This window comes from Ictidomys tridecemlineatus, chromosome 9, assembly GCF_052094955.1.
Source record: "Ictidomys tridecemlineatus isolate mIctTri1 chromosome 9, mIctTri1.hap1, whole genome shotgun sequence".
Taxonomy (NCBI): Eukaryota; Metazoa; Chordata; class Mammalia; order Rodentia; family Sciuridae; genus Ictidomys; species Ictidomys tridecemlineatus.
This window is the reverse complement of record NC_135485.1, coordinates 35,917,436-35,944,498: the sequence shown is the minus strand read 5'-3', so window position 1 is coordinate 35,944,498 and position 27,063 is coordinate 35,917,436. Positions and strand designations below refer to the sequence as shown.

Genomic DNA, 27,063 nt, shown 5'->3' with positions numbered 1-27,063 from the left:
GTTCCATTAACAGAAATTGGGAATGGTGGAAATGTTGATTTGGAAAGAAAGGTTAAACCCCCAAATGCAAAAAGTCTCAAATGCAAATACTGCATTTGAAAGTTGGCTGTATTTACAATTAGAAACAACTAGCAAGCAGTTGAATAAGGGACTAAATATTTGGAGATGGGTCAGATCTAGAGTGATGTATTTGGAATTCATCAGCACAGAGGTAATATTTAAAGCTGTGAAGTTTATAAGCGGGGAGGCATGACCTTCTACAACTCACCTTTAATTATTAGAGACAGATCACTGGGCAACACGTATTGTACTTTTTATTTAGCACAAAATGTCTTGTATTTTTCTTAGGTTTTATATTGTACTAAGAAAATATCTTTATAGCTACACAAAATATTTTGCTGTTAAAACAACTTTAGGTCTCATTGTTCCTGAGATATCAGGAAATGTCATTAATGAAAATAACATATGTAAATTTTTCATACATAAGTCAAAGGGCTTAGTCTTACTATAGGATATTAGAAACCAGGAATCAAACCTGAGGGTGAACAGTGGATGCTTCTTCACCCAGGCACCTATATTGAGGAAAACTGGACTGTGGAAGGACAAGGAAGTGATTTCTAACTGCAGTAGACATAAATTCTCATAGTGCAGAGAACTTTCTCTATAATCTGTATTAACTCACAGTAAATTCAAATTGCCTCTTGAAGTTTTCTTTTCATAAAGATTAAAGTGACATTAGTACCAACAAAATTGATGTTTTTCTCTATGATAAATTAGACTCAGGTAAAATGTTGAATATTGTCATTTTCTCTTTAAATATGTCAATTAATTAATCAACTAATAACATGAGCCTTTTAGCATTGGTACCTAGTTGAAACCACCATTTTATTTGCTTCTTAAGTGGAAAATGTTGCATTTATCCTGGGCTTTGTTTCTTGCTTTGAATCAGTTTTCTGTTTTAAAAAGTTATGTGAGTTCCTTACATGACTAAAGCTTCATATCTAATGAAATGAATAAGAAATTAGAGATTTTCATAAAATTAAAAGAGATTTCAAAGATTATCTAATAGACTGGCTTTCAAACCCTTTCAATGAAACTTTACTAAGAAATGTATTAAACTAAATATGGAACTACCCTGTTGAAGTAAGGTCCACCATCAGCATCATCTACTACATAGCCCCCAGGACAAATCTGTGGAAGTCCAAGGGGGCACTTTTAAACATTCCTCAGTAATCTAACCTCCCACCTGACATATGTAGCACATCTCCCAAAACCCTAAATGCGTGAATGTCTGACATTGTGAGAGTTCCTCTAGTGACGTACCTCATGAGGCCCTACCTTCTTAAAGGCTTTCTGCATGTCCAATCAAATTACTTCCATGGGTAGTTCCTTATCTATAAGGCATTTGTTTATTCTTTTAAAAGATCTGCTTGTGCCTGAGAGAACCCAGGTTGTTTAGTCAGGCATGATTTCCACTAATAGAAACCATATAGACTTTTCCCCAATACATTCTATTTGCTTATTTGTTCAGTGAACCTGCCTCTACGTACAGGTCAGTGATTAATAGGAGCTTTTTGAGAGATGATGGATCCTTCTGCATAGAAATGAATGTTTTGTTCTCTAAATAGAAACTCTAGTTACTGTCAGCATCTCATGAATCTTTGGTCATCTCTAACCTCATAGACTCTATAAAACTATGTCTGAGTCACCTGCCTTTCAGAGACACAGCTCTGTACAGCCTCTTCAGGTACTAGTTATTAAAAATGCATGTTTGTGCTGTGCATTGTATGAGCTCCAGACTCTAGTCTATCACTCAGAGTTTTGCTATTTATCCCTCATTTGCTTCTTTCTTGCCATAGTTATAGTCACTTCCCATCAGGAAACTACTTAACCACACTTTTTCTCTTTATACCCTAAATAAGATCATTGTTAGGTGGTATACTTCTGTGAAAAAGCCATACATGCTTCAATGCTATTGACCCTTCCATTTTGGTGATTGTATTTTCTGGATTAGACCATTGCCAAATTACAATCCATATTTGCAGTGTAAATTATCCTCTTGAGTATGGTCTCAGACTCACTTGCAGCTCAATTTAATAGATGAGGAGAAAATTTGAATTGATTCTGGAAAATTCAATGTGATATAGTTAACCAAGGTGGGAGTGAGAGATGTCAATCACATAAATAAACTTGTTGTCATTAGACAGGATGTATACTGGATAAGAGACTTCCTCGAGGGAAAAAAAATACAGTTTAATACTGGGTAAAAGAACTCATTTTTTGCCTAAGTACTAAATGTTCTAGAAATGTCCTATCCAAGGTATTTTCAGATGGTTTCTAATTTTGTGTGAGATTTTCATATTTAATCCTCTCTTTCACATCTAACCTCAATACCCTGGGGGAATTCTTTTTAAATAATAATGATATTAATCATAATTCAGTAGATTGCATTGTATAAAATATTCACAAATTTCTGCTATTTAATAGAAAATTTTGTGTGCCAATCATTATGGGAGCCGTGTCCTTTCTTATAATATTGAAGGCTCAGAGAAACACCCATAAAGGTTTGGATTCCTCATTTCATTTTGACTCTCCCAAGTAATTTGTCATTTTGCATGGGTACTCCTCTGATTTTCATCCTCAACCATGCTGGACATGGATGATAGAAGTGGAGGGAAAGAGACTGATTGCATTGTCTTTATATGTAATGAGAGACTACCCTCCCTCATCCAATCCTCTGATGTGTAGGACCTAAGGAGACCAAGCACAAACCAAAATGGGAAATGCAGTATCTATTACTCCAGGCAAATTCAACTGAAGCAGAAAGACTGAATTTGAGAAAATATTATTTCAGATAGGTTACATGGGTGGCTTCTGAAAAGAACAGAATGAAAATAATTTATTTTAAATTTTCTTAACTAAAAGAAAAAGAGAGAGTTTTAAAGATCTCTGAGAGAATGGTTCTTAATGTATTTCCGTGCCTTTACTCCTAATCAATTTAAGCTCTATTTTTTAAAGAAGGTAGGACTTACGTGGGATAGAAAAATGCCACTATTGTTTCCCAGCCTGGAAAGAGATAGGATAAGAATTTGAATTTAGATGTATCAGTAAGGTATAATAAATGCTATTCACATGGAACATAATGTATCTGATGATTTTATGTCTTGGCCAAGGACGCAGTGCTAGAATTTCACTAAAAAAAATCACTATTGTACTTAAGTCTTTGCATTTTGTAAGAGCAAAATGTTTCTAAGCAACCTCGTACAAAAAAACTTTAGCAGTGTGTTGAATATGATTATAAATGAATTTCATGTTCTGTCTTGAAGGCAGGCTTTGAATTTTTTTCCTTAATGGAGGTAAAGGTGTAAACAGCATGAATACAACTATAGGCTCCATGAAGGAAGGGTGGGAAAGACAAAGGCTACATATGAGAGAGAACAAGTGAAAAGACAACTTTGCTCAAGGGATTCCTGATCTCTGGCTGATCACTTTCCTAACTTAAAATAAACAGTATCTTAGGGTGCCAGCAATACAGCCAGGCTCTCTCATTGTGACACATCTTAGCTGTCACCCAGCACATCTGCTTCTGCTATGGTGGGACCTGTTTAACTTCAAATTAACAGAAATAAGTCATCCCATTTGAGGAATGTAATTAAAATTCCAAACAATATTTAGACAAAGTGTATGTTCATATAAATGGTGTCTGCTCCGTTAACATTAAGTGCCTTCTACACCAAAACAGGTAATTAAAAAGCCCTCTACTGAGTTCCTTCAATCTCAACTCAATGGATAACTGCATTAATGGAGAACATTTAACTCCAACCCATAATTATGTTTGGCAGTCTGAAATTATTCATTTTTTGGGTTAACCTTTCTTTCCTGAACATTTTGAAATTCTTCCAAACCATCTATGTTCCAAATTCTATGCACACACATATTTAGAATGCCTTTCTGTCCATAAAAAAAAATTAAATCACTTTGTTAAACAGATGCAAGAAGTATCCCTTGGCTGATAAAACTGTTGGTTCAAAATATGAGTATTTATGAAATTTAAAACCCAAGCATACTTGAGAGACCATCTCACTTACCTCACCTTCCAATTCAAAAACGATGACTCTAAGCCAGACGTGGTGGCACATGCCTATAATCTCCGCGGCTTAGGAGGCTGAGACAGGATGATCACAAGTTCAAAGCCAGCCTCAGCAATGGCAAGGTGCTAAGCAACTCAGTGAGACCCTGTCTCTAAATAAAATATAAAACAGGACTAGGGATAGTGGTCAAGTGCCACTTCCCTCCAAAAAAAAATGCTAATTCTAGAAGCCATTGTAACATTTCAGGTGCAACTATTGTCAATGAGTATAGGTCTTCTCCTGTGATTACTTACTTAAAAATATATGAATCACCCTTATATTATTGTATCCAATATAACTGTGAAATTAAATTTTTCAAAATTTCATTATAAACTATTATGAACAACAATGATAAGAATGCCTTTGAACATCTTTAGACCTCAAAAAAAAAAAAATTCAGGCAGGTATTTCCCATCAATGCTCATCATGGTCATTTGGTACAACGCCTGCTGCTATTCATGAAGGTAAAGCAGACATCATTACATACAAAGAGAAGCGAGTCTAAGAGGGTTCAACTGATTTTTCCAAGGTCACATTGTGAGCTATAAACAGAAACTGGTCTTGAGACTGCAGCTGAATGCTTTTTCCATTGAAGTACCTAGACACTCACTTGTACACATACTCACTCCCCTGCTCTCCCTTACCATCCCTTTTTGAGTTTTCAAGGTTCTGCCTCTAAGTGTTCAGGTCATCATTACCAGCACAGTTAAGTGCCAATTATATGCACATGTGATGGGAAAAAAAGCTTGGCAGATGAGAGATCATTTACCTTTTTCTCAAAACATGGAAGAAAGACTACTCATTATTTTAGTATTATATTATACAGGTCCTTGGCTTTTTGAAATTTACTTCAGATTTGGCCAGTTACTAAACTTAAAGGAATTCTACAAGGATAGGAAAAAGTAACAAAATGTGAACCTGGCATTCAAAGAGTTTAGAGGTCAGGTAAGGGACAAACCAATACAAATGAAACAACCCGTGAAGAGTAAGAGAGTAAAACTCCAGAGCTCTAAGGGGGTGACCCTTCAGACCAGCCCTTTCAGCTGCTTTGTGACCATAAGTCTGTGAGTGAGAAGCTGTGATGCCCAGCCCAGACCTCGCCTTTCAAGACACAAAGCCTCATTTCTCTGGCTGCAGAGTGGCAGTTGACCCCTCTCAGCAGGATCCCTTTCTAAACATGCCCTAGCTGAAAAGAACCTTGTCACATATGGTCATGCCTCCATCTCATGGACAGAGAGGGCTGCCTGATGTTGGGTGGCAGGATGAATATTTATGTTTTAGATCCTTCTAGTTCCAGGGTTCACCATGGGGTTGGTTTCACTTTTGAAGTAACCCCATTTTGTTTCAACTTCTTCAAGATTTTACCTTTCCCTTTGCCTGATGCCACTGCCCTCACTCCCCCAAGGGGAGAGAGAGAGAGAGAGACAGAGAGACACAGAGAGAGAGAGAGACAGAGAGAGAGACAGAGATATTTCCCCCAAGACCACTAGGCAAGAGATATGCTAAGAATCACAAATCTCCATCTCAGAGTTGAGGGGAACCAACATGCTAGTGTCCATTCCGCTCCTTCCCTCATCTCACATTTGCATTTCTTCTCTTATTTCCACCAGAATTAACTGTAGGCACTAAGTTTTCTGAGCACCAACTCTTTCTCACTCTCTTTTATCTTCTGTTGTCTCCTCTGGGCACCTCAACTTTATTCACACATAAAGTTGTTCTTTCTAATATTCTCATTTTTCTATCCAAATTTATCTTATCATTAGGAATCTTTCTGTCAACATGCCCATTTGCTTACAAATATATACATGTGTACACATACACACACATCGTAGTGTATGGTATTCACCCATGACCTTGCAACCTTAGTAAGAGTTTCTGTAGGAAATCGGAGGAGAACACAAGGATTCTGCCTACTGCCAAGGTCTTGTCTTCAGTGCCTTCAAGTCAACTCTTTCCTGTTTATTTTTTTCAATTAGCAGGGCCACCCTTTTTTCTATGGAAAGAAGGGAACCCAAGTTTATTCAGCACCTATTAAGCACCAGGCCTTCTACTTCCCATATGGGTAGTAATATTTTACATGTAATTATATGTTGACTGACTTTCTTTGAGAATGAAATATTAAATGTATTCCTTTGCCACGGACTATTAAAATTTAATGCTCTCCCTCAGATTTGGTGGGGGAATGTTCAGATATACTTTCATGCTTAGCTCTGGCTCTGATCTCTTGTGTTTTGTGGGGGCAGGGGAATTCTTATCAATCTCATTCTGAGTACATGGATTTTTTTTCTTATACACCTTGCTGATCCAGATATAGAACTCAGAACCTTCAAAACTCCAAAAAAGCATGTGTACAAGTAACAAACTTTATTACAGAGAGGAGAAGCAATGATGAATTACATTAGAGCAATGAAAAACAACATAAAATCAAATAAAATAGTATCCTTGTTTTATAGTCTTTCAGCTACTCTACCACCGGGAAATATTGCTGAGAACTTCAACCTCTTTTCTCGTTTATCAACTTTTTGTCCCCTTATCAGATTTTTGTACCCCATCTCTTTCTTTTCCCTGGTCCTCTATTTCTATTCTATTGTCAACTTCCCTTATATTATTATGCAGAGAATTACAGCTCTTCTCCCCTTCTTAGCACTTGACACAATTTTCTATTCCCAAAAGCTCATTAACATCTTCCCTAAACAAAGGGCCAGTTATTCTGGATCTTGCCCTTTGGCACCACACAACTGGCAGAGCTTTTGAAATCCCAGCCTTCTCTTTCTCCCTCCCTGCCAGTCTCGGAGAGTGGAAAGGCAGCTCAAAGATGATTTTCCAACTTACATGAACTGTATTCTCTCTGCCTGAAGGAGTAGTTTCAGTGAGTTTAAATGGCACTCTTTTTTTCTTTTTTCTTTTTTTTTCTCTTTCCCATACACACAGAGACAAGGAAATTAACAGAGAGAACACACAGAGCCAGAGCCAAAACCCAGGGTGCGAAGCAACAGCCCATTCGTTTCCCATCATGCTGTTTCTCCAGAACAGATGGTGGCCAGTTTAGTCCATTTACTACTACATTAAGACACCATATGGGAAAAAGAAGGTGGAAGGGAAGGAAAATGAAAGAGGAGGGAGGGATTGTCTATGATATTGAAATTGAATTTGTGATCGAAATTTGGTCCTCATTTGTAGAATTTGGAGAAAGAACGTGAGGAGTCAGGAGATGAAATGAGCATTCCTTGTTAATTCACTCCAGAATGCAAATGGGAATATGTGGGTAAAAACAGTCTTTCTTACAGTGCTGAATACCTACTTATAGTAAGCGATTTGCAAACCAGGTGTCCAACATTGATGATACACAGGTATCTATAAGCTTTTATATTCTTTCCTTCCTTAAACACTTTGTACTAGTATTTATTTCCTTTTTTTTTCTATCTGGAATTTCCACAAACCTTCTCGGAGACTTCTAAGTAGCATCGCTCAAAAATACACACATTTGCTGGCGAACATGGTCTTTCCTTTCTACTAACTCTCCAATAAAATCAGAAGTTAAATGGGTTCAGAAGTTACAAAATAATGTACCGGTCTGATGATTTCAATTAGGAAAGTCACTCTGAAATTACACTTTTCATACCTCAGTAAAATCCACTATGCATTATGCCTAAAATTAAAACTTTCCCTAAAGCTCATTTTGTGTTGCACAACCCTTGCTCCACCTGCTCCATCCCCCAGAACTTAGTGATATCCTTGGATCAAAGGCAACAAAATTCTGACTTGACTTGACCTGTGTGTGCCAGAACCTGTGTGGGGCTGTAATTTACAGAGAAAATGCATGCATTGCCAAACACGACCCTGAAAAACTCTCATTTGGCACATAAGAACACAGAATATCCTTTAGCTTATGAGGTGAGGCATGAACAAATGCACCAAAATCGACATCAATAAGCAGCAATAGTATACTTTATTTAGTACCACAGGCAATAAATGTGAAAGCCTGTAATGGCTTTAGTAGAATTTATTGATTTCTCCAATAGTCCAACTCTGCATTTTGTAAATAAACAACAGTTTATTTCAGGCAAATTGTTTTTCCCTAAAATTGTGTTCAATAAATGCCTTCTACTTTTTAAATCTACCATCCACAGTAAGTTCTTTTGTTTCTTCAATTCTGTAAATGCAAACTAAATGATTAATTATTATGTTTCCCCTGCCATCATTTTTAGATAAAGACAAGAGATTTTTTAAGCTGTATATTCCTTCGTGAGGCAGAAAAATGAAAAATATCTCCTATAAGACATGTGATAATAATAACTTGCTATTTTAACCTCGAGATGCCGTCTGCATTTCATAATGCAATTTCCCAGTTCTGAAAGGACAGTGATGAAATGATCTGACCTTTACATATTACTGTTTGATTTCTCTCTCAGTGTTCACTGGAAGAAGTCAGAAGAGCTAAATATACCTGAATCTTTTCTTTCTCTACCAAGAAATCGGTGGTTTGATTGTCCTCCCTACTCTCCCTGTCAGGGGACCACCGTGGCAGTGCCTGAGGTATGGCCCTTTTAGCGAATCATGGAATACAGAGTAGTTCGTTCTTTCCACAAGCAGGAAATCTTGTGAATTGAAAAATAACAACCAATTTTGGATCGTTCAAGTTTTTATCTAGGACTCGAACAACAAATCACTTTTGCAAGCACACCTGATAGGAAAAGTGCCGTATTGCCCACTTTATGGACCGTGATATAGATGCCAATGGAGGGGAAATCAGACTCTGGGCTCCTACAAGACAACCCACTTTTTTGGTGAAAGTCTTTGTTTTATGTCTTCAATCATATAAAGAGCAAGAAAAAAAAAAAGTAATCCTGGAAATGAACTGGAGCAAGACAGCAGCTATTTCCCTTGCTTAAGCTACTTTTGAGGCTTGCAATTCAGAACTCCATCCTTTTGTGTAATAGTGCCTTCATTTTAAAGAAACAGTAAAAGATCTTGTTTTGCGGGGGTTGGGGATTATAAGGCATTGGATTCAGGAGCACTTCACCACTAGCCACATCCCCAGCCCTATTTTCCATTTTATTTAGAGACAGGTTCTCACTGAGTTGCTTAGCGCCTTGTGGTTACTGAGGCTGGCTTTGAATTCAAGATCCTCCTGCCACAGCCTCCTGAGCCGCTGAGATTTTAGGCATGTGTCATTGCACCTGGCTAAAAGATCTGTTTTTAAAAGTATTAATTCAGACAAGAGTGCGCTCTAAAATAGAATAGGGATTAGAAGTCTGGCTCTGAAATCAATCCTCAACTTCAAATCCATCTCCATCACAATTCATCTTTTCTAGACTCACTGTTTTATTTGTGAAAAAAGGGTATTAAATATACCTCTCTCAGGTAGCACTTGTGAAAACTGACAAAAAATTTATCCTGGTACCTGATACATGGTAAGCATTCATTATATTTTAACAACTATTTATTTATTTATTTGGATTAAACCCAGGGGTATCTTATTACTCAGCTACATCACCAGCCCTTTTTGTTCTTTATTCTGAGACAGAGTCTAGCTGAGTTGCTGAGGGTGGTCTCAAACTTGTGATCCTCCTGCCACAGCTTCCTGAGTTGCTGGGATTACAGGCCTGTGCCACGGTGTCTGGCACTGCATCTTTTCTGAATATTAAAAGTTGTCTTTTTCTTATGTATACAGAAGTTTGCATAAACTTGAACTGAGTGCATCATACTTAAATACTGTTTAATTCAGTCTGCCAGGTGTATAAGGCACTTATCAGGCACAGAGAGATGCTCTTTTTCTTCGTGATGTTCTCATGGCTTTTGGGAATTGAATGTCTGCTGTGTCTTTCCTTCATTAATTACCTTGAAGTTCAGTAGTACGGCAACTTTTTCTGAGATATAAGTTTGGATAGTATGCTCTGTAAGGTTAATAAACAAGTTGTTCCAGAAAAAGCCACTGAATTAATGACTTCCCAGCCAAGTACCCTATCACTACCTCTGAGTGTATAGTTATGGTTATGGCTAAAGAAAGTAATCCATATATGTATTACTGCAGGTGATCAGAAAATGGGAAGTCCTGAAGATCTTACAATAGTTCATTTATAAATGTGAAGTAGAAATCAGGAAGAATGTTAGGGAATTTTCTTTCTAGTCTTATCTTCTTGGCTTTGGATAGAACATACCTCTAAGTCAACTAGGACAGATATAATTATCTTTTCTTGTTCTGAAGCTTTCTAAGGATGACTATTTCCCAAGTACTCTTAGTAGCTCCTTCCAGCATCCTCTCACTTATTACAGTCAAGATGCTCTTCCTTATGTCCAAGTTAATCTTTGCTTCCTTCTTCAAGCTAGAATTCTTTCAGAGGGGACATCAAATCCAGTCTCTTTTCTTATTTACAAACTTAACAGCATGAACACAAGCTCAGTATGATTTAAATTAGCAAATGGATCAAACATTTTCTTATACCTGAAAGCATTAATCAAGCTATTCCTTAACTTTTATAAAATTAAGTTCTGAAATGCTAATGCATTTCTCCCAAGGATCCATTTTGCTACATATTAACCATGTTTTATAAGCTTTCAAGCCTATGTTTAAATATTATTAGAAATAACAATGGTCTATGATGTGACTTGTTTAGTGACCTGTCACATGTAGACTCTGAAACTAATTTGCCAGAGCAAATTATAATTCTGTCACTAATTGTGCAGCTTTGGGCAAGTTTCTTAATTTTTCCATACTTCAGTTTACTTATCTATAACATTAATATTAATGATACATATTCCATCTGGCTGCTTTATGGATTAAGTGTTTTAATATTTGAAAGTAGCTAAAATGGTACCTATTTTGCAGAAATGCTCAGTATGTATCCATTATCGGATTGGTCAAGACTTCAAGATAATTTTACAGACTTGCAGATTCATATGTGATGAATAAATCTCTTTTTCAGTATTTTTGGTAATCTTACCTGGAAAGACTTCTCAGAACTGATTTCTTTGCATAGAATATCCATTATCCTCCTACATAGACTATTCTTTTCCTAAACATCCCAGTTTCTTTGCCGTGTCATGAGATGTGACCAATCATTTCAATTATGACTTCATTCAGGCGTTATCCATTCACAACTTTCCTTATGAGCAAATTTTTGGATGTTCCTTTGCTTGTTATAGTTTGAATGAGTTCTATAAGGCTTCATTGGTTGAAATTTCATCTCCTTTGTGAAGTAGTAAAATGGTAGAAATTTGATCTGACTGTTATGTTTAGAGGTGGGCCCTTTGGGAGGTGATTAGGATTAGATGAAGTCATTAGAGTACAACCCCCATCACTGAGTCCTGGTGGCTTTATAAGAAAAAGAAAGACCAGAAGAGACACACATAGACATGCATACTCCCTGTCTCTTGACATATGATGTCCTGTGCTGCCTCAGGACTCTTAACAAGAAGGTCATCAACAGATTTAACCCCTTGACCTTGAAATTCTAGAACCATAAGCCCAATAAACTTCTTTTCTTTATAACATACCCAGTCTGTGGCATTCGCAAGGAAAATGGAATAATACATTCCTTGAAGGGATAAAGTAAACCATACAATTTCAGTAAGTCTTTATAGTTTCTACCAAGTTTCTTTGTTTGTACAAAGCTCTCAGTAAATAGGAGTGAACTGATCAGATCATGGTTTTTTGCTTGTTTGATTATCTACAAACTTCAATGTAAGAAAAAGAAAAATCCTATTAGGTCATTTCACCTACTCTACCTAGTTTTATTGTTGATATTTATATACAAAGCACTTTTAACAATGCCTGGTACATTGTAAGTGCTCAGAAAATAGGTTCATGATGATGATGATTGCTGAAGACTGAGTACCCCCCAAAAAAGTCATATGCTGAAACCTGGTCCTCCATGTGATGGGATTTGGAGGTGGGGCCTTTGGGAAGTGACAAGGTCATAGGGACATAGCCCTCATGAATGATATTAGTCTCTTTATAAAGGAGGTCCCATGTAAGAAGACACAGTAAGAAGTTGTTCAGGAAATGGCCTGGCACTCACCAGACCCAGAATCTGCCAGCACCTTGATCTTGGACTTCCGTCTTCCAGAAATGTGAGGTACATTTCTTTTCATTTACAATCCACCCCATATATGGTATTCTGTTGTATCATTTTAAATGGAACAATGACAATGATGGTGAGGATGATAAAGAATATTATGATTAAAATCTGTTTTATTTTTCCCAAATATCTACTAACTAGCCAAGCACTATGCTCAAAGATTTCTATTCATTATCTCATTTAGTCTTCATTCCACATCTTAAAGAAAAATTAAGGCTTTGGATGGCATAAGTAATCACAAGTCTTGGCATTCCTAGTAAAGTGTCGGCTTACTTGTTAATCTCATGTGATTACTAATAGTGTCCCCTTTCATTCTCAATAGTGTGTGTTTGGACAATAAATTATATGATCCATGTATGGTTAATAAATGTCAAGATCCTATAAATGTGGGAGAGTAGTAATTAAAAACTAGAATTCAACCTCAGAACCCTAAACCTTTGGTTAAGCCCATGGAATGTCATATATCCTATTTCATCCACATATCAGGAAGTAACATAAAATATAAAAATCAGATATAGGAAGACTGTGTATATATCGAAACTAAGAGGTAACACAACCTAGTTCCTTCTCAGAGTGAGAATCAATAGAAAGTTATTAGGAAAAAAGATAGGAGAAATTGTTCCCATTTTTTCTGTCCGTTCTCACAGGGATGTTTTACAATTAGTAATTCCATGAGTTCTGTGTGATGAAAATCCCAATATCAGACCAAATATTATTTTATTTCTTTATGCATAATGCGAACTAGTGTTAACCCTGCTGTCCTAGCTTTAAGGAGGAAGAAATTTATTATAAGCCTGGGGGGGGATAATAGTAAAATTTTATATATATATATATATATATATATCAGCACTTTAAAGTATTTTATAGTTTATTCATCACATACACTGAACATATATATGTATATGATATACTTGTTTTGACACCACTCAGAGCTTCCTGAAACAGGTGGAATTAAAATTATTTCCATTTTATATGAAACTAAGAATCAAACAAATTAAGAAATTCAGGAGGTTTATAGTTGAAAGTATGAATCGGGATGCGACATTGTTCTGAAATGTTAAAATGATTTAAAATTACTCAAATGTGGATGGGCTGGGGTTGAAGCCCAGCGGCAAAATGGGTGCTTAGCATGTACAAGGCCCCAATTTCAGTATTCATCACACACACACACACACACACACACACACACACACACACTCACACATACACACACACATTATTCAAATACGTCTTGAAAGAAACATTCAGGAGAAGACAGTTCAAGGGAAATACCAAAATTATACATACCAGATAGATAGTGCCTGGACTTGTATAATTGCTCGTGTTTTGGCCACTGGCCACTGATTTTAACTATGAGATTGATAATTTAAACTACACAATAGTATTGTCACCTCGCCTAGACAGCTCGAATGCTACACTGCCAGAGAATTCAGTTGAATTTGTTGATTTCGCATCTTGAACTACACAATATTGGGTATCACTGTTAGATCAAGCAAAATGCTTTTTGAGTGCAGAGGATCAGTGCCTGCCACACAAATGCTGTGTCAGCACACCTGGCACTTCTTCTAGCAGTTTCTATCAGCTCACAAATTCAGGAAGCTTCTGATTCTGGGGGAAAGTATGAAATAACTCCAGATTCCCCTTTTCTAATCTCTGCCCTCTCAGAGCAAATCAGCCCTCTCATTCCACCCATGCATATGCTGGTATAAACACTGGAATTGAAAAACAACATTACTTTGCCTCTCCCAGGGCTATTTGCATTTCAGCAGGGGGCAAAGTTAAAGATATCAAGTTCTAATGACGACATTTCAAGCTGGTGCTTTCCCAGTGAATCTGAAATTACTTTCTGCATGTGCTTCCCACCTACTCTACCAATTGTCTTATATTTTGATTGAAAAATTAAGTGCCACTAGATGATAGTGAATAGGATAAATATATTGAAAAAGTATAAAGGCAAATGCTTTATTTTGGTTTGGGCTCACATATCTTTGTCCATTTTGCAGAACCATGCTGCAAATCCTTTAAAATGTGGAAAAGCAGGACAGTGACTATGCAAAACCATAATTCATCAAGATATATTTGTGGTCAATGACAGTGATTTTGAACACAATAGGACAGATGCCATCCTGCAATATTCCAAAAATCATTCCTTTCTATAATTTCAGAGAACCAGGTTATGAAAGCCCTTTCAAATGTATGTCAATACTGTTTGTGGGATGTTGCCCAAAATAGTGTTTACATAAGTGTAGGAGATATGCACCAACAACCCACCAAGACTGAATCTGTTTTTCCAGTTCCACTCACCAGTTGTTTTCTCCATTCTCCTCTCCAAGTTTTTTACCCTGTCCTCATGGTCTCATTCCCAATTTCAAAGCTTCTAAAGATCATTCTCCCCACATTCAGCCAGAAGTCTGCACTTGACCAGTGATAACATTTGCAGCACATTCTCTTTCTCTCTGCTCAACAGCCTCAATTCAGAAGTTGGTTTGAATTGGGATTTTTGCTCTCAATTATTTCTTTGAGATGCACTAAATTTGGGGGTGGATATAGGGGCTAGGGTTTGGGAGGGTGGCAATATCAGTGGTAAGAATCTTTCATCACTACTTAATGTGGTAGTTTACAATTGATTACAACAAACGATTGTGGGATGTAAAAGATTTTTTAAAGCATATAGCAACAAGGATACAGTAACAGCAAAAATGAGTAGACAAATAGATGGACAGATGTAGGTATTATCTACATATGTATTAAATGCACATTTTGTGGATTATGTAATTTTTGGCTTCATATTTTCATATCTAATAAACATTATTTTTTAAAAATATGACTCTTCTATCTAACAATCCCTTCAGACTGGCTAAGTAACACCTTTCCATGGGATATCTTTCATGTTTGAGTTTCCTTCCTTATAAATGCCATTTTGTAGTCACTAATCAAATTATCTTTGACGATTTCTTAAATGCATCTAGAAATATTGATAATCCAGGTGCCAGAAAGATGACATTTGAAAAAAATCAAAAACAGTGATAATTTTTAAAGCAGATGAATAGTTAAACACACACACACACACACACACACACACACACTTACATATATACAAATATCAACTATATATATAGTGTTGATATTTGTCATGAACTGATTCTGTGTCTGTGAATCTCACTGTGCCATGTGATAAAGCTGTTTCTATGGGAACAGTTTATGATCCACAGTCAACAGAAAAGAAAATTACAGATGAAGTTATAAGGTAGATCTGATGGAGAAACTATTAATTTCTGAGTTAAAATAATATAAAATGCTATTATTACTAACAATTTTTATGGCTAGAAAAATTCTATTATAAAGAATGTTATCATTAAGCATCTACAATCACTAGGAGGTATCTAACAGTATATAAGGAATAAAATTCTAAATTTCCTGGAGCTTACATAGTGTGGGGGGGATTAAGGTTAATAAGAATCTTATATGGATGATTCTTAATGTTGAGTCTTTTATCTTTAAGGAATCTTGGTTTGTTCATATGCCCCAGATATTCTTTTTTTTTCCTAGCAGAATTTCCCCTTTCTGGTTGCAAAAAGAAAGAAAAAAATGTCCATAGAAAAATAGGATCTCCTGTAGATTTTGAAGTAGATCTAGATGCATTTCAGTGGGAGAGGGGTTACAGGTGGTAGGAGGGAGAAACAATGGCCACTGACATGAGAAAATGTTCTAGACACAGGTAGGATTGCAAATGAACTGTCTCTATGGAAACCAAAAAGCTGAGCTTCTTCACTAGAGAATTGTGTATCACTTCCCTGAAAATAATAAATCATAAGAAAAAAATGTCCTCATGAGTCACAAAGGGTTAGAGTAGGCAGGAACCATGAGCTTTCAACAAATCTGTTCCCCTGCTTTCAGGAAGTATCCCTAATAAACTAATTCAAGTGAGATACACTGCAAGCAACTTTCCTGGTTAATCCCTTCAGTAACAAGAGCAAGGCACACAACCTTTAATTATTTTTTGTTGTTGTTGTTGTATCAAAAGGGGCTTCACTCATACATCCCTATACTCTTTTTCTGTAGAAAAAGTGGGCTAGAATAGCAGATTGCTAACAGCTACCCACGAACTCTCTTCATTTGAATCTATCTATTCCTCTAGCTGTTTCTGTCTTCTTTCTCTCAACTAAATAATATGATCTACAAATAAGCCGTTGCTTACATAGATTTCCTTTTTCTAGGAGACCACCTTGTAGGGGACAGGGATGTTGAATTTTTGTTTAAAGTCATACCCAACAGGCCATTCAAATGTTTCAGTTCTACAAAACACCTGGGAGTGACTTTGTAATTTTCTGGCAGGCAAGCTTCATTTCTCAGGGCATACAGTGGGCCTCACTTGGACTGTCTGTTACACCAGTCTCGTTTCATCACCAAATGCACTTTCTACAAGAATTCACACTGCTTTCATGCAATTTCCCACATGGAAGCACAATGTTCCAGAAGGACTCTGAATCACTTAAGAGATGCAGTGGAGAAGGGAGCAGATGCTGTCTGTGTAAGTGGGTTCCCCACATGCCTTTTTTCCCTACCTGTATAGCTTTATAAAAACAACTAAAACAGAATACAAAAGTCATCTCTCTGAAGGAATTTGAAAAGTATGTTCTAAATCTTATGAGAGAGAATATAGGTCCTCCTAGATAAAGAACTATGTGGCTAAGTATAGAGTTGACTGCATTCCATTCTCTTTGTCTAGTATCCTTTCTCCATGTCACTAACTGGCCCATTTAGACTTACATTTATGTGCCACATGTTTCCTATTTATCTAGGGGATGTGCCTTCTTTGGGAATAGAAGATTCACCAAGGTCCAATTCAGGGTGGCTTCTATCTCCAACATTTTATATCAATGTACCCACAAATATCTTATAATCTTCTCATTCTGTAAATATGTCCACTCAAAGTGAAGGATATGATGCAGTCCCCTTTTCCTGAGTTCCCTCCAAGGGTAGACAGTGCCCAATATGCTATTCACCCAATATGCAACCCCAGAGGGCATCCAGGGCTTACTCCTCTCACCTCTATCATCCAGTCAGTTACTAAAGCCCTATGGTTTGGTTTGACTTTATTTTTCTTACTTTTTATTCCTAAGGCCACTGTATTACTTTAGGCATTGCTCCTCAATTTGATATACCCTCTTAGTGTCTTAGCTAGGAACCCTGCCCCCCCCCTCGCTTTACCTCTTTAGCCTTCTCTACATCACCCTCCACATAACTACAAGAGTGATCTATTTGAAATGTAAAACACAGTGCCTCTTAAACCTTTTGGCAGGTTTCTCCATTTCGGGATTAGGATCCATGGCATTAGCATACATATTCCAGCATCTTTTCTTCCTCCCTCTCTCTCTCTCTACCTCCCTCCCTATGCACTCCCTATGTGTGTGTGTGTGAAGACACGAATGGTGTGAATATACTTTGTGTATAACCAGAAATATGGAATTGTGTTCTATATGTGTAATATGAACTGTAATGCATTCTGCTGTCATATATAACAAATTAGAATTTTAAAAAATGAAAATGTAGGGTATGTATAAACTCTTTAAACCAAAAATTCAAAGGAGCACATAAAATACAGTTACTATCTCTAAACTCACTCCTAATCCTTGTTCTGATTCTAAGAGCTAAGGACTGTTGCTTGTTCTTTGTGTATTCTTACAGAAATGGTCATCATATGTACAAACAAATATAAATATGTCTACTGTGAGGCTTCTTTTTACATAAATAAGAGCATTTAATAACACTGTCATAGACGTTGCACTTCACCCTCAGTCTGATCTCTTGACAATATCCCTTGTGCCTTTAAGTTCTCACAATAGCCAATTACCTGTAATTCCCAGAACACTCAATTCTGTGTTCAGTCATGCCTGCCTATATATACATCCTTTCTTTTGGTTGGAAGGTCTCTCTAATTTGCAGCCTATCCTCAATTGCCAGCTACTATTCTTCTTTAAGATTCATTTCACCATGCCTTGGAATCTACTTCTCAGTGACCCTATAGGATCCTATATATGTGTCTCTATCATAGCACATACTACATTGTTTAAAATAACTGTTTATTGTACATTCCCCTCTATACTGCAAAATCTTTGAAGGCATGGGACTTGTCCTAGTTTTATTTCCATCCCTAGTGCTTAGTTCAGTACCTGATAAAAGATTAAGCATTCAGTAAGTATGTTTTAAAACCAAATACTCCAAGATCAAGATAACTATCGATGTTTCAAACTCTTATAAAGGGAAAAATCTTCACACTCCAAGATTAAATAGTTTAAACAATATTTTAAAATACTATAAATTCCATAAGGACAGAGACCACATGTTTTATTCACTAGAATAGTTGAATGAATGAATTCCCTTGGAAATTTCCCCTTTGATCTTAAATTCCCAATATGATAACAGATTTTATTAGGGCTGTGAAGGACAGGAGAGATGCATTAGTTCACTTATTGGAGGAGGAACAATGTGGACTATGAGAATTCTAAAAAGGAGTAACTGAGCTCACTTCAGATGAAACATGCATCTTTCATTTTTTTGTATGGCCAACCTTTTTGCTAACATGAATTAATTTTAACCCTTTCTTAAGAGCTGCCAAATGCTGAATAATAGATTGCTAAGTACTACTATTAACTTTAACTTCCTTCTCTTTCAATAGATAGAAGTCAAAGGACTTCAGGCTGGGATGTAGTCAGTGTTAAGTGCTTGCCTAGCATACATGAGGACTCGGATTTCATCTCCAGCAGTGCCAAAAGACAAAAAAAAAGTCAAGGAACTTCAAAAAATATATACATTTTGCTGAAAATAGAAGTACTCTAAAATGTAGAAACTCACTCCTGTTATTATAGAAAAAAAGACTCAGTGCTCTCATAGTTTACAGGGCATAAAACATGAACATTAAGTCAACTAAAAGCATATACCAATTCATTTTCTCATTATTCTCAGGTATGATTATGATAGTTGATCCCCCTTACTGAAACATAAACCAATTATAAATCTTAAGATTTTTTTAAAATTTTTTACAATGAAAGATTTCATTCATATTTGAATATTTTTGAAGGTATTCTCAAGTATTTGAGGAATGCCAAGATAAAGGCATCAAAAACTTAGAAAATTGGCACTGATACTCAACTGATAGAAACACTCAGGTTTTTCCATTTATTCTCAGTCATCTCATGGTAGGATTTTAGGCAGGTTGGATAAATCCTTTGGGATTTCTAGAACTTGAAAAATAACAGTTTCCTTCTGTTTCACATCAAATAAATGCTAAAAATTTTTGTAAGTATGGTAGTAGTGGATCAGTGTTTCCAGGGTGAATACAATGGGTAGATACCACCAGTGAGAAATACCTTCAATTTGGTCTTGACATCAATGCTCAATGCAACATAAACCAGGTATCAATTAAATCTCATTTCAAAGATCATTGCTCCAACATTTCTTGTTACTGTCTTTGCAAATGTGTTAAGGAAGAAAAAGTTGGATGATAAAACCATGACCAATCAAACTGATGTTTCAAGAGGCCCTAGATTATGCACAATCATATTACTACAGAGTTCCCAGAAGACTGTCATAATTTGTGCTCAGTTAGGAATTCAGTAAAAGTTTGTTGATTGACTCATCTGACAGGAGAATTAGATGGAATAAGCCAAAATCTAACAGAGGAATAACACTAGAAGATTATTGATCTTAAAGACTCTGAAATCTTTAAAGATCCATACTTTTATTGCAGAATATTTGAACTGGAAAAGGGTTTAGCAATCATGTAATCTACTTCATTTTACAGAAAAGAAATTCCGAGGCCTAGAGAAATCAAATTCCTCACTCAAGGTCCCAAAGCTAAACACTGAGAACATTTAATTTTTTACTAACTTGGCAGTTAGGAAGCAGCCCCTGGAGACAGGCTGCCTAGTTTCAAATCTGCCATTCACTAGCTCTGTAACTCCAGAGTAAGTTATTTAACCTTTCTCAACCTAAGTTCCTCCCTCTCTCAGCATCAGTCTTTCAGTCTGTAATAGAATTGCACAGTTTTAAATCAAGAATTAAATAAGCTATAAAGTAAAACTCTTGATAACCATACTTCACATATGTGAAATGTTCCATAACTGATACTACTTATTTTCATTATGTTATAGACTTTAATACCCAGTCTGGTCCAGTAACCCTAAAATCACAGGTTTTCAAATGTAAAATCAAACATTTTAAAATCTAGATATGTTTCATTTAATGTGTTTTAAGATGTGAAACATATCTGTTATCCCCACATAGTCAAAGGGAAGAGCTTCCCCTTAGAAGGTATAATATTCTCACCCAGCACCTAACAGAAAGACCTGGTTGATTAATCACATATATCTTTAGTGAAAGACTTGTACCTGTTCTTGCCTTTAAATGGTACTGACCTATCTGCTCTGTTCACAAAGAAAATTCTATTAAAGTCCTAGAGAATTTACTAACAGAAGCAGGAATATGGTTAAACTATTTTACAAAGCTATTGCTAGCTCCTTGGTGGGGGGGAAACTTTCAATGTTCTCTATTCTGAAGACATTGGTGTTCTGTAAAGCAAAAGGACAGTGCTATTGGGGTAACTGTGCTTGGCACTATTTTCATAGTCCTCGTCTACATTTGGCTGATTTGCAGTAGCAACACAGAGATGAAGACTGTGTATTACTTTAACTCAAACCCTATCATCCATGCTCTTGCCTTTGTTGTTAATCACTAATTATTGAACTAATTTTTCCTTTTGATCATAGACACCTGTTTAACTAACTGTAACTTCAAAGTGAGGTTGAAACCTTGACATAACACCATTCCTAGAAAAATTTAAAAGACAAAAAATTGTTCACTTCTTCATAAGGCTAGATCTTAGAATAACATATCATAACCCTGACACTCAAAATCCTGTCCACACTCTAGCAACAGACATCACCCAGAAGAAATGCAGAATATCAGGACCTACTCCAGACCACTGGTTCAGAATTTTCATTTTAACAAGATCTCAGAGTGATGCAGGTATACATTAAATATTGAGAAGCGCTGAATTAAAGGAAAGGGTGTGGGGTAGCAGAATTCTTACGAGGGGTTACTGTTTTGAGTTACTATGGTGGTAATAAACATGACTGAACCATAGAAACCTATAAATAGTAACTTGGTGGAATTTAAGTGTGTATTTGATAAGTTAATTTTTTCTTTCTTTTGGGCCTTATTTATTAAAATTGGCTCATTTTAGCATTAGTGATCTTGTTGTTGTTGTTATTAATTATAATACCTGTAAGAGCATTCACTGTTGTATACACCCATGGTTGAAAAAAAATGAATGAAACAATGAATACATGATGGCTGTATCTTATGGTAAATAACTTTGGCTGACTCCTTTGAAAGTCTCCTGGGCGGCGGCACTTGGATGACAGTATCCTTAGATCAAGAACAGAGAGCTGTGGTTGGAACACTACTTAATGATTAGGATCTGACTCTTGAATAAGGAGAAATAACCAGTTATTGGAATTTGAAGTTCAAGATTTCAACTGTTTGTTTGCATGTTGTCTATATCATATATCCCCAAACCACTACTCAAAGAGAAAACTTGCCTAAGACTATCTGTGTTCTACTCGGCTCATAGTTTAGTGGTTCCTTTGAGGTTAATTTCTGCGAGCTCTTGTCTCCTTTTGCCTCTTGTTCATCTCTAGTCTGTTGTAGGTGGGGTTGGGGAGAAGCATAGCCAGAAGTTGTTTAAAAAGCTTTGAAGAGTTTAATAAATAATAAATGGAAATCACAGTAGTTTTTAAGATGATAGTTTAAAAAATGACAATGGTATGTAATTGATATCACAAACACCGCAGACCAGGATGTGAGAAAAACTTCTTCCTAATTTAATCAATATTATTATGTGAAAAGAAGTCTTGCTTTCAGGTATATATTTTTTCTACCTTAGAATAATGCTCCAAAGTTTTTGTATATACTGCTCAGAATCAATGATTTTAAGGTAATTATTGTTTTTTTATTTAAGTTAAATTTATTTAATTGATACATAGAAACAAAAAAAATGTACATATTGATGGAATATCATGCTGTTTTGATTTATGTTGTTGATTTTTGAATGTGGAGATTCTTGGCTACAAAGTCTCTTTTTATTTTCTGTACTTTGGGAAAAAAACATTTTATATCCTAAAGGACATGAGTCAGAAAGTATTATTGTTATGATGTTAGTGTTTAAAACAAATTGTTAGTCTTTAAAAGACAGAATGCTTTAAACCAATTTGGAGTTATATTTTACTTAGAGTAGCACAGGAAAAGGACAAAAATTAGTAGAACCTAGTTCTCAAACCCATTAATTTAATGCACAATTATGTAATTTCCTCAGTTATGGAATGGGAAATAATAATAATGAATAAAAATGGGCAATGATTGAGTAATGTATTTAACTTACTTAAAAACTATTTTATTGTAGTCTTGTTCATTCTTGTTTTCCCTTAATTTGGGGGATAATTTCCTATTAAAGGACTACAAATTTTACTATGTATCGGCATTCTGAAACATCTTAATTAAAAGCAATGAGTCTTATTTCCCACAAACTTTTAATCCTACTTTCATGGTCTAAAAATCAAAGCATGTTATAGACAATTATCTTCCTTAGTGGTAGAGGTCTAACCATCCAGGTTGTGTTTATGTAGAGCACTCAATCCTTTAAAAAATTCCTCTCCATTTCCATTTTTCTTAAAGTTATTTCCATCCTATTTATTTGAATGCTTTGTTATAGATGAGAGGCTAAAATAAACCCTGGACCCTGTTGGTATCTCTCATTAAAAGTAGAAACAAGGAAGAATAAATAAATAAATAAATATTTTATATTTTCTAACTTTCGGTAATTTCTACTTTTCCTATCATGTCTCTTAAAAGCATTATGAAGAAGTGATAGGTATTTTAGTATACTTTCAAGCTTTATCTATTGAATGAATACTTAAAAATCAAGTGCATATATAACAGTATAGTGAATAAACATACTGTGTTATTCAGTAATTAAAAGGAAATATCCTGTGCTACTGCAATTATATTCAATCTTTTAGCTTGTTATGAATTTGGTTGAACAACTGATAATACAGAGCTTTTTTGTTATGGTGGTTGTTTTTGGTTATCAGCAACTTACCAATTCAGTTGAGAGTTTTTAAAAATAACAAGAAGGAAGAGTGTTTATAAATATAGTAACAGAATTTATTGGTTTTTTAAATTTTTCAGGTGCTGGGAATGGAATCCAGGACCTTGTACATGCTCAGCAAATGCTGTGGCACTGAACTATTCCCCGAGTCCTGACCAAGAGAATTATATATCTTTAGAAATTCTGAAAGGCATGGTACTCTGTACACTAAGGTAGACAACTGGCAAAGGCAATGCTTGCCTTTTTAGCTTTCTGAATATTTTATTTTATGAATTATCTATGTGGATGCTTACAAGGTGCCAAGATAAGTGACTTAAAAAGAAAATATCATCATCTCTCCAAATGGCATAACTTGTTAAACTCATTGTCTAACTCGTTCAGTTTTATACATGTTTACCCATGATTACATTTCTCTGAGTATATGTAAATAGTGTGTTTTGAGTTGCTTTCTAGTTTTAGCATGTATGTAAACAAAATTAATAAGTAAATCTGTTAAAAATCTTTGCCAAGTCAAAAAACATTCTCTTGTGTGCAATAAATTTCAAAAATTGGGTTTCTTTTTCCAGCAAACAGTGAAAGACATTTGAAAATATCTTTTTAAATAATCAGAAACAATTTAAAATAGTATTTTAAATAAACTATATAAAGCAGAGTCAGTTGCAACTATAAAATACAGAAATTTAATAACCACACTTTTATTCTAAACCTATTCAATAGGATATAAACACATTTGTTTCTTCCTGATATAACCAACAAATAAAAAGAAAAATTCTTAAATGTTAGTATATTAACATAAAATGACACAAGGAATGAAATAAAAGATAACCCAATGGCCATTACAGCTACAGAGAAATAAAAATTCTAAAAGGTTTAGCCTTTAAATTATTCAGGATGTCTAAATTTCTGCTGCCATTTTTTTTTCTCTCCAGTGGAATAAAAGTGACATTTTGTTCACATAGATCTAGCTGTTCTTTGGATAGTGTATTCTAGAAAAGCAACAGGCATTTCCTTCTGAACTCACTGTAACTAGAAAAACTGCTACCCAGAGTGGTTGCAAATAGCCAACAAATGAAGCAGCAGCTATGATTTGAAGCATTTTGCAACTGCTTCAGAAAAGAGAAAAAGAAATGAATAATGTTGACCCCTTTGAAATGGAGGGATTGTACTGTTATCATCGCTCTCCACCTCTCCACAGTCCCTTTAATCATGGAGCTTTTTCTACAATTGCACTTAGGCGTCTAGAGTAAAGCAAAGCAATATAACTCGACCCATTGTGTTTCAAATTTGGAAAATGCAGCAAGATAAATTCATCTACCCCAGCATGGGAACAGTACAAACCCTCCATTGGAATAGGCTTGGGCACTCCTTATATTAGGAAGCACGGACCGTTATTTCAGCCTGTTGCTCCTGCCTCACGGTGTAGTGCTAGAGCCTGAAGGAGGCAGGCAACGCTCTGAAACTACGACTGTGTGCCCGGTGGTGGAGTCTCCAAGCGTCCGGGCCAGCAGTCTAATGGGGCTGTGCGAATGGTGCCTGGCAAGGTGAAGGCTTGCGGACCACCGGTCCGGGGGCCCTAGTGCAGGCTGCCTGGTCGCCAGCAGATGGTGCCCTCCACATCGCCACTCGCCGGGAAACCCTGCTAAAGTAAAGCTCAGACTCCGCCCCAGCCAATCTGCCGGCGCAACAGTCACCCGTCCTTCCCAAAATAGTGCCGAGCACGTTTCCTCTGGAACACCGCAGTAGCCAGTGTGTGTCGAAAATACAAACCCTGGGGCAACCGGGTGTGTGTGCTGGAGTGGGGAGCACGCGCGGAGTGGGACCCCCGGGGCCAGGGGCTAGGTGACCGCCAATGAAACGCAGAGGACGCGGGATCTGTCCATTTCACATCTGCGTAAGCCGGGCAGCCGGGCCCGTCGCGAGGCCACTCACCATGTTCACTTCGGAGACCATATCTATGCTGGCGACATCGATCCGCATGCCTACGTCCACTGGGGGCCCTGCGGGGAGTCGGGACCATATTAAGGGCATATTCTCTGAGTGGCAGTTGGCTGGAGGAGGGGGGGGATTCACAGCTCTTACTACATTCTGAACAGGCTCCCTCCCTCCCCCCCAACCTTCTCGTGGGGGACAGCCTGGGAAAACAGGTGTGGACACACGCGTGATGCAGTGACTATGCAGAGGGTGTGTCGGCCGGAGGGAGGTCGGCTCAGAGTGGGGATTCATCTACCTGAGATCCGAAGTCGTGTGTGTGTGTGTGTGTGTGTGTGTGTGTGTGTGTGTGTGTGTCCAAAGCATAGTGCATGCTCACGAAAATGACATTTTTTATTTTTGCACTTATCTTTGACAGAAAAGGTGAACTAGGGATGGGTTACAGGTTGAAAAGGAATGAAGCATTACCTCCAAAGTCCGGTCGCAAGCGAATGTCATATCCTTTGAGCAATCTGTCCACCGTCTCTTTCACGTATGACATGTTGCTGGGTTCATTGGCGCTGAAGGGAAGAAGTAGAGACCGTATTCAAAATGAGCACAAACTGAAAGCAGACATGAAAAGATGCAGGCACACCTACCCCCAAATAACAAGATACACAATTCAGCAGGCATGTAAAAAGAAATTATCACAGAGAGAGAAAGAGATTCAACAAAGGCAGCTCACCTGTGTGCACAACAGACCATGGCAATCATCACAGGGAAAGAGAGAAGCCCCAAACTCTCTCTATTTTGTACTGTCCACATTACTAACTCTGATTAAAGAATTGTCTTTTCTGCGAAGATTCAAGGAATGCAACTTAGTCGGCGGCTGGGCAGTAATTCCCGAGTGGACCTGCGCATGCGCAGAGGGTGCTCACTACCAAAAGACACCTTGTGCCTTGCAAACAATATTCCTAGTGGAACAGGCAACAGATAACAATCCCTTTAAAGTTCCTGTTTGGGGTGCTCCGCGTTCCTTCGGTAGTCGGAGGCAACCTGCTGTCTCCAAGCAGGGGATTCTATTTGATGTGTATATGTGGTTTTCCTCGTGCATTGGCGGTAGCTCTGTTCTTCCTTGCTTTCCTGCCATCAATCTGATTTTTTAAACTCGACTTTCAGTGATTGGGCTAAGGCTGTCCGTGATTTGCATCTTCCTTTGAGAGTCACAGAGGTCCTAGAACAAGGGGGTCTAGAATCGGTTTTTTCCTGGCTTGTGGAAGGGAGGGGGATGGCTGCTGGAGAAGGGGAGTGGGAGAGCCCTAGACTGGCAGAAAAGGGTCAGAGGAAACTCAGGACGAATTTGAGGAGTCTAAGAAGCAAGACTCCTTGGTTGGTGACTTAGCAGCACATCTGATTTAGTGCAGTGATAGAGAGAGGATGACCAACTTTTCAACTCGCTTCCCCCCTTTTCCTCCCTCCCTTGCCAAGTAGCTCCCAGGATGGGAGGTGAGGGAGAACAGGGATGAAGCAGCAGGTCTAGGCAGGGAATCATTTTTCTAGGGCAAGTCTGAGGCAAGTCCCGCTTTCCTTCTAGTTTCTAGTAAGAAACACTTTTTTTTTTTTCTTAAATTGCCAGCATGTTAACTCGTGTTGGTGACCCCGAACAGGACCCTGAAACATCCAGAGGGTCTTATGTCTGTTCACTCGTAAGTAAGTTGCAGTTCTGCGGGAGCAAGCATTGTTTGAATTAAGTGAAAATCAGTAAAAGCAATTGGGC

General features: G+C 37.0%; 1 protein-coding gene across 3 annotated transcripts in view; it reads right to left on the bottom strand.

Annotated features, from left to right (window-relative positions):
• Positions 1 to 26,422, bottom strand: part of Gabrb1 (gamma-aminobutyric acid type A receptor subunit beta1) — a 377,956-nt gene extending 351,534 nt beyond the window's left edge. For 2 of the 3 annotated variants that reach the window (XR_002483390.3, XM_005319970.5), the window contains exons 1-3: positions 26,032 to 26,420; positions 25,776 to 25,867; positions 25,308 to 25,375 (exon numbers count right to left, since the gene is read on the bottom strand). Coding sequence is in view for 2 of the 3 variants with exons in the window: in XM_005319970.5 (XP_005320027.1) it covers positions 25,308 to 25,375; positions 25,776 to 25,867; positions 26,032 to 26,111 (240 nt within the window). In the remaining variant the exon portion in view is untranslated. Of the gene's footprint in view, positions 1 to 25,307; positions 25,376 to 25,775; positions 25,868 to 26,031 lie in introns of all 3 variants that reach the window. The other variant, XM_078021256.1, reaches the window with a different exon arrangement.
• Between the last annotated feature and the right edge of the window lie 641 nt (positions 26,423 to 27,063).